The 15,720-nt window shown below is 41.6% G+C and overlaps 2 protein-coding genes across 3 annotated transcripts; one reads left to right on the top strand and one right to left on the bottom strand.

The window, feature by feature from the left end:
- The first annotated feature begins 3,316 nt into the window (after nt 1-3,316).
- c1qtnf5 (C1q and TNF related 5) lies at nt 3,317-7,271 on the top strand. Of its 2 annotated transcripts, none has more exons than XM_020046874.2 (3): nt 3,317-3,430; nt 5,558-5,790; nt 5,963-7,271. In XM_020046874.2, the coding sequence occupies exons 2-3, from the start codon at nt 5,565-5,567 to the stop codon at nt 6,496-6,498; spliced, it is 762 nt and encodes a 253-aa protein (XP_019902433.1). In that variant the 5' UTR covers nt 3,317-3,430; nt 5,558-5,564; the 3' UTR covers nt 6,499-7,271. The 2 variants fall into 2 exon arrangements, with proteins under 2 accessions (XP_019902433.1, XP_012989448.1); XM_013133994.3 differs by having other exon boundaries at nt 3,337-3,430; nt 5,553-5,790.
- Nucleotides 7,272-14,239: 6,968 nt separating this feature from the next.
- On the bottom strand, nt 14,240-15,268 carry rnf26 (ring finger protein 26). The gene has a single exon (XM_020045563.1). It carries the CDS (start codon nt 15,266-15,268, stop codon nt 14,240-14,242), a length of 1,029 nt encoding a protein of 342 aa, XP_019901122.1.
- Nucleotides 15,269-15,720: the final 452 nt, after the last annotated feature.

Genomic DNA, 15,720 nt, shown 5'->3' on the forward strand with positions numbered 1-15,720 from the left:
TAGGAAATAAAATTGTACATAACTGTAAAAAGAAAAGTTTCTAATCATGTTTATTTTCTATGCACTTTTTTTATTTAAGTGATAGTTTAAATAATAAACATGTCTCGTTTACTCTTCAGACTCTGTCTCCTTTTCTTTTTTAAACTGTCCGCCCAGTGTGTTCAGCAGTCCTTAGATTGGTGACAGCAGTAAACTTTCTGGATAGGAATGTCTGCTAAATGACTACAGTGTGAAATGTGAATAACATGCAGAGCTGTGTGTATGTTTGCTGAAAGCAAAGCACAGATTTCGTTTCTTTCAGACATTATTCCATTGTGGACTGTGGGCCTGAACAGTAAAAGGGGAGCAAAATAACATCAAATGGAGCAGGCTTCTTGCAGAGCTACAACTTACACTTACCTAAAGGATTATTAGGAACACCTGTTCAATTTCTCATTAATGCAATTATCTAATCAACCAATCACATGGCAGTTGCTTCAATGCATCTAGGGGTGTGGTCCTGGTCAAGACAAACTGAACTCCAAACTGAATGTCAGAATGGGAAAGAAAGGTGATTTAAGCAATTATGAGCGTGGCATGGTTGTTGGTGCCAGACGGGCCGGTCTGAGTATTTCACAATCTGCTCAGTTACTTGAATTTTCACGCACAACCATTTCTAGGGTTTACAAAGAATGGTGTGAAAAGGGAAAAACATCCAGTATGCGGCAGTCCTGTGGGCGAAAATGCCTTGTTGATGCTAGAGGTCAGAGGAGAATGGGCCGACTGATTCAAGCTGATAGATGAGCAACTTTGACTGAAATAACCACTCGTTACAACCGAGGTATGCAGCAAAGCATTTGTGAAGCCACTACACGCACAACCTTGAGGCGGATGGGCTACAACAGCAGAAGACCCCACCGGGTACCACTCATCTCCACTACAAATAGGAAAAAGAGGCTACAATTTGCACGAGCTCACCAAAATTGGACAGTTGAAGACTGGAAGAATGTTGCCTGGTCTGATGAGTCTGGATTTCTGTTGAGACATTCAGATGGTAGAGTCAGAATTTGCCGTAAACAGAATGAGAACATGGATCCATCATGCCTTGTTACCACTGTGCAGGCTGGTGGTGGTGGTGGTGTAATGGTGGGGGATGTTTTCTTGGCACACTTTAGGCCCCTTAGTGCCAATTGGGCATCGTTTAAATGCCACGGCCTACCTGAGCATTGTTTCTGACCATGTCCATCCCTTTATGACCACCATGTACCCATCCTCTGATGGCTACTTCCAGCAGGATAATGCACTATGTGACAAAGCTTGAATCATTTCAACTTGGTTTCTTGAACATGACAATGAGTTCACTGTACTGAAATGGCCCCCACAGTCACCAGATCTCAACCCAATAGAGCATATTTGGGATGTGGTGGAACGGGAGCTTCGTGCCCTGGATGTGCATCCCACAAATCTCCATCAACTGCAAGATGCTATCCTATCAATATGGGCCAACATTTCTAAAGAATGCTTTCAGCACCTTGTTGAATCAATGCCACGTAGAATTAAGGCAGTTCTGACGGCGAAAGGGGGTCAAACACAGTATTAGTATGGTGTTCCTAATAATCCTTTAGGATAATCCTTAGGTGTAGATTCCTCATCCCAATTGGTTGACTAATTAAATTGGTTGACTAACATTGAAGTTAAGTTGACATATTAGGTCAGAATTATCCATGAATACTGTACCTAAAAATGCCACAGCAACAGGTGTTGCTGTGGCATATTTATCTTTTAATTAACCAGTTTATTTAACAGGGCCCAAATTGTGATTATTGTCTAACAGGCGAATTGAAACAATGACTGACTTTGCTCCACCTCATTGGGTGTTATGAATGCAGTTCTCTGTAGGGGTCTTTTGAAGTCCTCTGTGCAACTGTGAATTGGCCTAAGGTGAGTTTTAAAACAAAAAGTGATGGTCAGAGGTTTCAAAGAGCCCCCTTCTTGGGGCCAATGTTTCTAATTACTGTTGTGTAAAACACTTAACCAAACCCATGTGTGGAAATGTGAAGGGCATACTTTGGAAGGGAACAAGCCTCATTAGTGTGTTTATTACAACCTGAACCTGTAGCTCTGTCATCTCAGCAGGGATGGATTCCTGGCTCAAGGTTGTGTTGATGCTGTGGCCTGATTTAGGCACGCTGGTGTGAAAAACAGTGATCATCCTGAGTGATTGTTCAGAGACAAGCCACCTCTTCATGGTTGGCTGCAAATAGTTAGACGGGACGTGGAATGTTTTTCTTGACTATTACGTTCTTCAATCAGTCCCGGAGAAAAGGACTAAATTCCAGCTGAAGTTTCTTGTTACAATTTCGAAAGACAATCGTTGGAAAGAAAAACATTGCTCTAAGATAACGTGTTTCAGGTCACTTCCTGTATCTTCACTCTTGGAAATTGACTAACTGTCTTAGTGTTAAGGAAAATAATTAAAAACCCTCAGATTCCTAGGATTTCATGATTTGTGAAGAGTTCACAGTACTCTTCAAAGTCTCTGGAAGCAGTTGGGTTGTTCCATAAAATAAGTGTCTTTTGCGTCCCTTCAGTTACTCTGAATTGTCCTTCCAGCAAATGTTTCTCCCATAAACATTTCTATCTTATTTATTGCCCCAAAAATCCTAGTCTCATCATCATTGTGAAGCCCATGCTTTTTAGTTGCTTTGATAGTAATTTGTAAAGATATTTATTTAATGTGATTAATGATCATTGTGATAAAGTGAAAAAGCAAAAAAGGGGTTCAGGTGCTGTTTTGTAAATATCAGTTGACATAACACCTAGTGACACTTTGGACTTAGACTCCAAATTATCGATGAAAACTATAACAATATGACACACTAAAACAGTGTTATTAACAAATCTTCTTATTTAATATAAACAGTAATAAAGAGTCTTAAAAACATTTAAAATGTTATTTTACATTTTGCAAATGTCTAAGGACAGTATTTACCACTACAACTCAAGAATGATCCATTTCCCTGACCACAGCCCTCAGATTTACTGGTTATGTTTTGAGGGAAATTCCTCCACTCTCTAAGCGTCAAGTTGTGTGTAATCTGCCAACGTTCCTTATTGTACATCATTTTCCCCCACTCTCTCCTGCTTTCCTAAGCTCTGAACCTCTATCTCTTTTTTTGGGGGGGGTTTCAATATTGAAGACTTATTTTCTTCCTTTTTTGTTTGTTCTGGAGAGACTTGTAACGTTTTCATTCTCACTGCCCTTTGCCCTCTGCCCCCGTCCTGCTGTCCCACCCTCCCTCTTTCTAATTGGCTCTCATTACCATTTCCTTTTAAGACTGGGAGTTCTCATTTTTTCCCAGCCTGGTTGGCTGTACCGAAGGCTGCCTTTACTGTTTTCACTTCAGCTCCAGGCAGACGTCTGCTCTTCAGGACTACTGGACAGTAACTGGTAAACTTTAAACTTCTCATGAATCCATTTCTAAATGTATGACTTTGGCTGTGTTTAAACATTATCTACATTAAGAAAGGTCAAACCACCCATGATTAAAAAAAAAAGTTTTTTTGTGATGAGAAGCTTCTGCTGCCAAAGTAACAGTAAAAATAATAGATTATTGTTTCAACCGGCCACTGTTTTTAGTTTTGCAGTTGCATTGATAAATTGTTATTGTAATTAGGAAATAATTGACTATAATTGACTATTGACTGTTTAAATATCAATAATTAATCTACCAAGTGATCCAGCTGCTCATTATATTAACAGGAATGTGTAATACTATCATTCTGTGTTGTACTGCTTACATGCTACCTCTGCATTTCACCGGATGAAAAATTTCCCAAAAAGATGCCAAGCATAGAGAAAAATAGGCAGCACTATACTTTTAGTAAACACTTTCATCCAGTTTGATTACCAGGAGTAGCAGGTTAGGGATAACGTTCTTGATCAAGCACAGAACAACAGATTTTTTCGACTTGCTGACTTTAGGAAAATGGTCTACAGATTCCTAGGTTAGTACTGTTTGTTCTTCCTCAGAATGCTGAAGAAGATTTTGGCTGGTTTCTCCACTGTGCAGTCCTGTGGTGCAGGACTTATGCTCTCATAAAGAACATGTCAGCTGTGTTTGAAATGTACCACTCACCATGGCTTCAGTAGGCTGCTTTTACCCTGGAAGACAGTCTCTTCAGGATTTCAGCTTTTATCAAAGACCTTTACTGGCCATTCAGTAAGATGCTTGAAGTTGTTTCACAGAGATTTCTTTTTTATTTTGGTTAGTTTTTGAACCATTTTTTATTTTCAACGACGATCCGGCTGAAAGCATTCAACTGCAAAATCAATACTTAGAACCATGTAAGTTATGGGGGAAAAAAGAAATGCAAACAAACACCATAGAAGCAAATAAACAACAAACAGCAAATATACCGGTAGACAATTCTATCAGACATCTGACAACAATTAAATGGGTTGACTGTGGTTATGACTTTCATGGTTCAATGTCATCAGTCCTTTGTGAGTCTTTTATAATCAAGCTGCACAGTTGCCTACCACATGGTGACCTTGGTGCCTTCAGTGATTGTAGTCTCAGCCTGCCTGCAGACGTGCCCTGTCATTCCCTGTGTCGGTGTGTTTACAGCTCTGTCAGACTGTGCTGCAGTCCCATGGTAACCGACGGTAGGCAGACACGCTGTCTTTCAGTCTCTCACAGCTGGCTGCTGTTTCCCAGCACTGCAAGAGGAGGGGCCGTCCCTCCCTAATTTCAACACCCTCAGACTCCGGTACAGACAGACCAGCTTGATCCTATGCCAAAGGAAGGCCGGAATGAATGCTGAGCTTTTTGTTTTGATCAGTGTAAACAAGGATTGCTTTCCAATATGGCAGTGCTGCTCTCATTGACGTTTAATGCGAAACAGCTGTTTTGAAAACTGGGTTAGTCTGCTGAAGCCAACGAACGCAGAAGCCAGTAGGGCCATACTCGGATTTCCATTCTAGACTTCTGTATTTTAGTTATTTAGCTGACAGCCTCATACAGTGAGACTTACAGTAGTGAGTGCACACATTTCTGACCTGGTCCCCCTTGGGAATCAAACCCAAAACATCTGATGTTGCAAGAGCCATGCTCTACCAACTGAGACACACAGGACCATACTTTTACAGTTTTAATGCCTATCAGCCATACTTGCATCCGCTATGTATACTGTCATTAAATGTACTGGAGGTACAATATTCCCAAACCTTTGGCTCCATGCAATATGGAGTCCTCTGATCTCCCCTCCCCCTTATTTCCCTAACCATCACAATAAAACATTTTTAAAGTGGCACTATACAAACGTTTTGAATTCTACTTGTGACCGGTTCTTATATGCCCTCATTTCATATTATCATTCTTTAAATTATATATCTATTGATTTCGGAGTATTAGATAGCTAGAGCTATTTAGATTTTATTCTGCCGACGATATGAGACTACAAGAGTTACATAATCTCTTGGATGGACACCTGGAGAGGTCATTCTAGATAACAGAACATCAGAACACCCATTCCTTCACATACACAGAGAATGTTTCTGTCCCCTCCAGAGCAGCTTTGAAATGACACCGCTGCAACTATGTCCCTGCCTCCTCTCCATTCTACTGGTCCACTACTCCCACCAACTGGATGACAACAAGATCCCACCCAGTCTCTGTACAGGACACCCGGGAATCCCAGGGACCCCGGGGATGCATGGTGGTGCCGGCCAACCCGGAAGAGACGGGAGAGATGGGCGAGATGCCCTCCCCGGAGAGAAGGGTGAAAAGGGAGACATTGGAGACCCAGGTACTGTGACGGGCAACGTGCACCATAAATCTATTTCCACAACATTGTAGGGACCAATTTCACTGAATAGAACAGTGGGCATCCTACAGTTTCAGCGAGCTCTTTATTAAGTGGCTATTGAATGGTCAACAGGGGTAACAGCATTGAGTTTTTTGCGCGGTTCTGCTCACAGGCGAGTCAGGATTTCGGGGCCTCACTGGAGACAAGGGGGACCCCGGGGATAAAGGAGACAGGGGCCAGTCGGGTGAGTGCGCCGTTGCTCCCAAATCGGCGTTCAGCGCCAGGTTGTCCGAGGGCCGCACCACGCCGGTGGCGGCGGAGGACGCCGTGCGCTTCGACGCGGTGACGCTCAACGAGCAGGGCGACTACAGCGCGGAGACAGGCCGCTTCACCTGCAAGGTGCCCGGAGTCTACTACTTCGCGGTGCACGCGACCGTCTACCGCGCCAGCTTGCAGTTCGACCTGATGAAGAACGGACAGACGGCGGCGTCTTACTTCCAGTTCTACGGGAACTGGCCCAAGCCTGTGTCTCTGACCGGGGGATCGCTGCTCCATCTCATCCCCGGGGACCAGGTGTGGGTGCAGATGGCGTTGGGGGAGTACAGTGGTTTCTACTCCAGCTCTAAGACTGACAGCACCTTCAGCGGTTTCCTTGTGCACTCAGACTGGAAGAATTCTGCGGTCTTTGCCAAGGGAGAAGTGGTATAGATAACAGAAGGACCACGCTCTTCACGGTCTCTGTGAGGTTGTAAGGAAACTCAGCGAAATACACAAAATATGAGTCGGCGGTGGTGCAATATGATAAAACAAATATATTGTAGTTAATGAGAATCTGTTGTCCCAGAGCAAGGCCTACTTGCTCCCCCCAGGTCGTTGCCGTAAATGGGGATGTGTTCTTAGTCAACCTGGTAAAATAAGATAAATATAAAGAGATAAAAAAATTCAAGGAGGGTGTCAAAATGCACTTGGGAAATATCTACGGCACCATAATGATGTATTATCATGATTCATCAAGGGAACTACTGTATATTCCTGTGTTCAACTGTGCTTCAGGTTTGCCATTTGACTGCTGTTGTACAACAATACAGTAGGCCCTGAACTCAGCATAGTTTTGGGCCTATATGTATCATTGTTCAATTAAATATATTTTGCCCACCATTAAAACAGAGTATATGATTTTGAAACTAGTAGGGTGGGTTCCTTCAGTTGGTTGGAATTGTTAAATAGGGAATGTCCCTTTTACACTGTTTCTGTGCTTGTACGTTTCTTTTTATTTTTTGTATTTGGATTCCCATAAGATGACACTATAGCAACATTTAGTCTTTGATGGGTTCCAGCTTCTAACGAATACAACATTACAGGCAAACTAAACTTCACAATTTGCATACATTTAGTAAACACTTTAGAATTTAGAGACACAAGTATATAATGTACTAAAATGAACTGAAATATAAATAAAAAAATACAAACACACAACTAAAACATACAACAAAGAATTTGTCATTTCTGTGTGTCTCTGTGTCTGGCTTTTACTCTGTGTGTAAAATATGTTAGCATGTGTCTTTTAGAGTTTGTGTGATCTAGGTCTAAAAATATGTGGGACAATATTCTGGCACACTTGTTATGCATAAGTGTTATAGTTTATAAAAAAACTGCAATGTTTTGAACAAAGAGTGATGGTGATCCTATGCCTGACAAAGGTCTTTGACCAAAATGTTACAGATTTTTTGTTGATATAACACTTGTAAGCATCACCAGTGTTCAAGAATATTTTCATTTTCCAAAGTTATGTTAATTGAAATCTTCTCCAGAATGAAATGATCCTATTGAATGTGTGGGTGGGAGAGAGACACAAACACAGTACAGGGTTTGTAAGTTTTTAACAATCCTTTTTAATTAACGAGGGGGAGGGGGGGGATAGATTTCACCAGTAGCTGACTGAATAGATGCCCCCTTGTTAATTCATTTTCAAATCTACTCCAGAAGGAAATGAACTTAATGAGTGTGTTGGTGGGAGAGACAACAATGCCTTTCCATGCCTTTTCGGACACTATCTTTGCTCAAAGTATCATCTTTTTATCAAAGAAGTTATGAAGAGGTGGTTACAAATCCAATTACATTTTAAAAGGAGAAGCAAATATTAGGGAACAGGATAGGGCTGAACTCTAATGTACTGATAAGATAAAGAAAATGTGGAAAGGGAGGCATTAGGTTTCTGAACAAATTGTGATTCACAAACTATTAACGTCATTGCACAGAGATGTATTCAAAACGAACCATCTCAATGCTGCTCTACTACAAAATATGTAGTAGATCTTCCATCAAGACAACAACCAGGCATGGAACAAAATGACTAGGATAAATCGAGTCATGTATCCGGGTCACTTAAGGTCTAAAAGTTGGACGGCTATGCCACATGCAATTCAAATCATTTGGGAACAGATGCTTTGATGCTCCAGTACCAGGCCACTGGTTGTATGTATTAATATTTAGAAGAACAATTGACACTTCAAACCTACACCTTTTAATTCAAACGATTTAGTAGAATCCTTGCTACAAAAAGAATATAACCCTAACCTCAACCCCATTAGCACTGGTATTCTGGTATTGTCCGTCGTGGGTGACACACAGGAGTGTTGCTGTGTGTCACGGTTATCTGGGTGTTGCTGGGAGATCTGATGGACACCATTCAGTCTACAGGAAATATGGTGGTGCCCTAGGTTAAAGGTATTTATATCCAGATAATGAAACTAACAACGCCAAGAGAAGTGATGTAATGTACTATGTTCAAGCTATTACAGTATGGTCATTTGGGTGGAATTCAGGCCCGGTGCATGTCAGACAGCTTGATTTATAATCCAGCAATATTTTATCATTTTCTAGCAGTTATATTTCTGAATATCCAACAGGCCTGAAGAGAAAATTTTGATTTATTTTCCACTGGGGCCCCATGTTGTCTCCAAGTTAATGATTTCACCAAACACGGGCTTGTCTCTTAAAGTACATTGAAAGACACTTAACAACATCATGGTCTACACGGCACTGTTTCCCCTTTGCCATAAACATTTGGTTGAAATTACTTTGTCTCAAAATGTACATAAAAAAATGTTTTACCCTGAAGAAATGAAATTAATATAGAGATAATCTTTCCCTCAGTATAAACTCATTTTGAAGAATTCAGGCCCTGTGAAATGAATCTCTGTCTGACTGTATGAATGCCAAACAACAATGAATGAGACAGTGATGTAATTTGCTGACATAACGCGTATGGGTGAACGTCTGGGGGGAAAAGGAAACAGAAAAGAAGATGGGCAAAGGGACAGCCTCTGAGGTTTGCCTGAGTTTCAATACTTAATAAGGAATTAAATAAATATTTTAAGACACTAGATCCCAACACATTCTGATACTGGCTTCTAAAAGGCCGCATTAATCTGACTCTATTGAAGGTTTGACACTGTCAACGTACTCAACTCAAAGATAGAGGTAAATGTCATCATGCTTCTATTAAATTCTATTTAGCGCCACATCAACTTATGCACTTGTTTTAAGATGGTCAGATCACTTTACAATTAATTTATAATTACTTCATGACATGCCATTTACCAGCATTATATTCTTATGCTCTATTGGTTTACATTTTCTTTCATTGACCTGGAAAAATCCAAGTCATATTAACATCCCATGGTATTTGTTGCTTTGTTTGGTGCTTTCTGCATCTCCAAAACCCTCTTATATGCCGTATATTGATTATGGTATTTTCCCACCAGTTGCACTTTTAAACATAAAGGGAGGAGAGTTACTTTCTCCACAAGATGGCAGTGTTGTATCAACATTTCAAACAAGTCGGTGAGACTAGTCCTTGGCCATGTGAGGGAAAACCTAAAAGTTCTTCACAATTTCAGAAGTAATAGGAAACACAAAACACAGTATTAAAAAGTGAGGGTGCATATGTATATGAGAGTTTAAAATATTTTTTAAAACATGTCAAATTTACATTTGGCAAAAAAATAAGAAAAATAAAGGGTGTCCATCTATTGGCAAAAGCAGTGGCTTCATTCATTTGAGAACAATTCTTGACCACAACAAACCGCTTGCCCAAATATCATATACGTGTCAGCGGAGAACAACATAGTTCTCCAGCTTGCCAATAGTCAGGTGAGCTGTTGCCCACTGAAGTCAGTAACATGGCTGAACTGCAGTCAGGGGAAGACCGCAGTGAGGACATTGAACATGCAGAGATCCCCCCCCAAGAAGGTTTCTCACAGTTTGTGGGAAAATCCTTTGTTTATGCAAACCCACAAATTCATTGCCTGTCTCGGTTTGCCTTCAGAAGCTTGATGCAGAGGTCCTGGACTTGCCTGGTTACATGTGGATGTAAAGCTACTGCCAAATTCTCTAAAATGACATTGGAGGCATCTCATGGTAGAGAAATTAGTCAGCATGCCTCTCTCAACAATGTGTTGCGTGTCAAATAACGTGTCACCTTTTACTGTCCTCGGTAACTATGCAGCAGCTGTCAGGTGGATGGATTACCTTGGCATGAGGCAAAATGCTCCCTTACAAGGGTCTAAACCACATTTGTGCTTAACATCTGAGATAAATTTACTTTTTGTGCATACAGAACATTTCTGGGATCTTTTACATCAGCTCATGAAATACTGTACTGACAACTTTGCATATTTTGTATTTTAGTCCAGTTTGTTTACAGCTGTGTTTCACCAACTTCAGAATGCACTGTATGAACTTTTCCATTGGGAGCTGCCTAATTGCTGTTGTCTATTTTAAGGTATTCATTACAGACAACAACAATCAGCAGTTTACATGCTTTAAAGGGGTACATGCATTTCTCAGTGCAGTGAAGCAGAGAGAAATTTGAAATTTGGTGTGTGTCAGTTCACCACGGTCTTCTTGGTTGAATGTGAGTGACCTGTTCACATGGTCCATGTTCTTCTACATTAAGTCTAACTGTTCTTTTCACCAAACCAAACAACCATTAAGCCTAACTGTTCTATTTGCCAAACCAAACAACCATTAAGCCTAACTGTTCTATTTGCCAAATCAAACAACCATTAAGCTTAACTGTTCTATTCGCCAAATCAAACAACCATTAAGCCTAACAATTCCGTTCTCCAACAACTGCTGATCAAGTCCTGACAAATCCTGATTAAGAAAAAATGTATATATAGTGAACCAGCTTAGGCTTAATGGTTGTTTGGTTTGGTGAAAAGAACAGTTAGACTTAATGTAGAAGAACATGGACCATGTGAACAGGTCACTCACATTCAACCAAGAAGACCGTGGTGAACTGACACACACCAAATTTCAAATTTCTCTCTGCTTCACTGCACTGAGAAATGCATGTACCCCTTTAAAGCATGTAAACTGCTGATTGTTGTTGTCTGTAATGAATACCTTGCCAGGCAATACCACACATATTGATCCTCTCCATCTCTTCCAATCTAGAGAAAAGATGATGTAGTATTCAAGGTACTGTATTAAGCAGACATTCTTATCCAGAGCAAGTTACAGTATTGAGTGCTTTTTTTTCTGGCCCCCTACGGGAAACACTCATATCCCTGGGGTTTCAGGTTTCTCTCTACCAACTTTGCTAAGCTGGATGCAATTCCAACTTAACCCATGTGTTACAAAGGTGATTGGCAAACATGCTCGCTAGATGAGTAACCTTCCCTAATGCCTAGGCTTTGGCTTAGTTTTCTTAACAGTAACACAATTATGACAGGTGTCACAAGCAAATATGAAAACCTTGAGTGAGTTCACATACACTGCCATTCAAAACTATGGGGTCACTTAACAGTGTCCTTGTTTTACATGAAAACATGCCTGAAATGAGTTTCAATAGGAAATATTGTCGTTGTCAATGTTAGAAATAATTATTTTTAATTGAAATAATAATTGTGTCCTTCAAATGTTTGTCAAAGTATTTTTTCTCTTGCTCATTTGTGCACTGGAGCCTCCCACTCCTCTTTTCTATTCTGGTTAGATCCAGTTTGCAGTTTTATGAAAGTAGTACATAGCGTTGTACAAGTACTTCAGTTTCTTGGCAAGTACTATATGGAATAGCCTTGATTTAACAGAACAAGAATAGTCTGAAGACTTTCTGAAGCAAGTTATTAACAATGTAATTCTGATCAATTTGATGTTATTTTACTGGACAAAAAAATTGCTTTTCTTTCGAAAACATTGACATCTATCACAAAGTAACTTCTAAGGGACCCCAAACTTTATAACGGTAGCTTATGCTTAGAAGTTACTTTGGGATAGATTTCCCCTAGGTTGTAAACTCTAGTAAACCTCCACTCTGAACCTCCAGTGAATAATCAGTCTCTGCAGGAAGTGGACCCCGGGATCCAGAGAGCCCGATCCTGACCTCCTCCTACACACATCACGTCCAGCTGCTCTCTGCAAGTCTGTCACAGATGGGGAATTCTACCACAGGGGAAGGTTACTTTCTCACGTTCAGAGATGCTATTACAAGGGCTTGCATGCCTATCATTGCTGCTAGATAAACATCTCTTACTGTGTCCCCAACACAACATTTCTACCATTAATAAAATGTTGAGCTATTTGGAGACATTCATATTTCAGAAAACACTGAATTTTGAATTCATGTCCAAAAACGAAAACATCCCTATAATTTGGTAAAAAGGTTATATAATCTTGAACATCATCTATGGTGTGAAATTATTTCAAGATGAAAATACTGTTGGAAACATTGCCCTATATTTTTGTCTCTAAAGTCTAAATATTAACAGTAATGGTCAGAGGAAATAGTGGATTTCATGTGAAAGAGATTACAGGATCTCTCTCAAGAGGACCAGAATAAGTTATAAATGCCTAATCAAAAAAGAAATAACGGCCTTACTTGAAAAGATGCTGTCTAGTGTGGATTTGATCTAGTATGATGACCACAGCATCCTGTAAAGTGGAACTGGCTGTAGTGCTGTTCCCTTTGTGGAGGATTGTCACGGCCCTGATCAGTTCAAAGAAACCTAGCTTTCCCTTTGCTGGTGTATTTTCTCAATCATATTTGAAAATACATCAATTCTACTTCTTTAAACACACAGAAAAAGTGTTTTATTGCAAGCTTGTCATTTTCTTTAACCAATATGGCCACATACATTCACAATATTCGGCTTATTGCAATGCCCATCACTATGTGCTGTTAACCTGACATACAGTCCAAAGGTCATCCTACACAAACCTAGCCATATGAATGGCAACATGAGTGTCCTAGGATTTGTCTGTATCTTTGCACAGGACTGTCACACAAGCTTAAAGGGCTTTGGGGTGACCTGGGAGGAAATAAGGAACATTAAGAATATAGCTTAGGTTTCATGTATGCATATTTTAATCAATTTACTGTAATTTCTCATCATACAGAATGTAATAAAATGTTTGACATGGGATGTTTAGCACTAACTGAATATAGGGAAATGTATATGACTGGAACAAAAGCTGTAATTATTCTACACAGTGTCAATCTTACACAAACGCAACGTTCGAGAGGATCCAATTCGCAAGGTGTAATGGGCAAATTGTGATCGATCTCATAGAATAACGAGCCTGTGTTATGACACATGGTGATCTGCAGGTCAGCGTTCATCTGGAGTAGTTCTGACCATGGCCAAACATAGGACATCAGTGACTCTGGTTCACCTTAAAGTTCTGCTGTCCCAAGGGTCACTCCTATATTCATGCAGCAGCAGGCTGCTTCCCAAGGGAAACGTAATATTCACAATATTCCGCTGTATCGGTCCATTTAGATCACAAAAGCATTCACATGCAGAGCCTATCCATAAAATTCATTTCAAAATGGCACCCCAGAAAAAGGAATATCAATGATGACTCACCAGCCCATTACACACATTTTCACTTTCTCCAACAATTGCACAATAATTCAATAACTATGGATAGTGTGTGGTGTAAACCTCTATATGGATATTTTAAAGAGGTATGATCAATACTTTTTTTTGGAAAACACACAAAATAGAAGGTCTTTGAAAAGCCATTACTATTGTTCAATGTTTTTGACACAAAATAAAAATAGAATACATTTCTGGAATGTGCAGAGCACAAATAAGGTAGTGTTCCTATGCCAGCATAATGGAATGAATTGGTCATAGTGACTGAATTGATGGAATCATCACTAGAACAAAACAAGTTGGTAAAGTTACAACAAAATATCAGCATACGGGCAAAATAAAGGTCCACACACAGTTCAGGAACAGTAAATCGGTATAAAAATGTAGGCAAGCACCATCACGGTTGTCTGGACAAAACACAAGGCACAGTTTAAGACATCAGCCGTGGGCAACGAGCCCCGGTCTCGGATAGTAGAACGCCAAGACCTAGCCTGCAGTCCCCACACATCCAAACCCTGAGTCACCCTAACCCTGAGACTCAACAAGCCCCTCCCACGGCCGTCCCCTCAGAGATACACGTCCATAGTGTTCAGGATCATGTGACGGCAGAGCGGGCAGTTCTGCTGGTAAACGGGCTGGCGCAGCAGTATCGTGGTGCAGCCCCGACAGAGGCACAGGTGGCGACAGGGCAACAGCACTACGGTCTTGGCACTGTCCTGGCAGATCACACACTTCTTCCTCTCCTCCTGCTCCTTGAGCAAAGTTAGCAAGCTGTCGGCCGGGCGTCCCTTGGAGCCTGAACCCCCCTCCCCCGGGGACTGCTTCTGTAAAGGGCGGTCCGTGCTGCTGGAGCTGGGGAACACCAGCTCCCACAGGTCGTCCATCAGCTGGTGTGGCTGACCGGCGTGTAGCGCTGCGTCGCCCGCCCTGCCGTCTGGGGGAGCCCTCTGCTCTCGGAGCCTGGGCTCAGGTTGCCTTGCGCGGTCAGCTCTGACTCCCATGCTCCTATAGACTGGCGTTATTGTCTGGTGCAGGCGACTGACCCGCTGCTGAAGCCTCTGCCACAGGCCTCTCTCCAGCAGGTAAAAGCGACGGAGTATGGTTTTTAGGCGCTGCAGGGCGGGAAGAGAGTTGACGTAATCGACGGCATGGCGGGTTAACACTGGGTTCATGTAGATGACGGCCAAAACAACAGCCGCCATGAGGATAAGGCCGTAGATGTTAAGCAAGAACACATTGAGGAAGGTGTGTCCAAGCAAGCCCAGGAACTCCAGGGCTAGTCTGAAGGGAGTCCAGAGGACGACTGAGGTTCCAACCAGGCTGCTGTACAGGAAGGTGAGGAGTGTCAGGATGAGCTCAACAGCTTTCTGCAGGGGGAAGGAGACCGTTTCCCACGCGCTGACCACTACTGAGTAGAGGTTCTGTGTCCCAATGAGCAGCAGGTTAATGACTGTGTTGACTAGGTAAAGCGCTAAGCTAACCGCAACGCCACAGCCCTCCCACACCTGTCGCAGTAAGCCTTGGCAACACAGCAGTCCACGGTGAAAAAAATCCCTCACACGCAGGAGAACATGTGATGAAAAGTAGCCAACCATTTTTAAACTGTCCAGAACACCTGCTAGGAGATGCAGCCCGCGCCAGAACATGCTGGCGGTGCCTTCAGCCAGAAGTGATAAGCCATCGAACGTGGCGACCACAAAGAACAGAGTGAGGTTCCATCCGTCCACTATTGAGTTAGTCAGTAACACAGGTAAGTTATTCAAAAAGGTGAGACATGCTGCCAGGACCCGTATCACTGAATGGACTATTAAGAAATTTAGGTCGAGGAGGAAAGTTATGAAGTTGAAACATTTCCCAATAGCACAAAAGACTGCGTTTACCAGACCCATGATAACCTGAATCTTCAAAGTTTTCACTCTTGTTTAGACATTTCCTTGAATTGTCCGTATTCGGTTAATTTCCACAGCAAAGATTACATGGCTATGCAGTTGTAATTCAAGATGCGTTGCCCACTTTCCTTAGGTTCAAAAAGCATATTAAATTAGAA

The sequence above is a fragment of the Esox lucius genome, chromosome 1 (assembly GCF_011004845.1).
Source record: "Esox lucius isolate fEsoLuc1 chromosome 1, fEsoLuc1.pri, whole genome shotgun sequence".
In the NCBI taxonomy this organism is placed as follows: domain Eukaryota; kingdom Metazoa; phylum Chordata; class Actinopteri; order Esociformes; family Esocidae; genus Esox; species Esox lucius.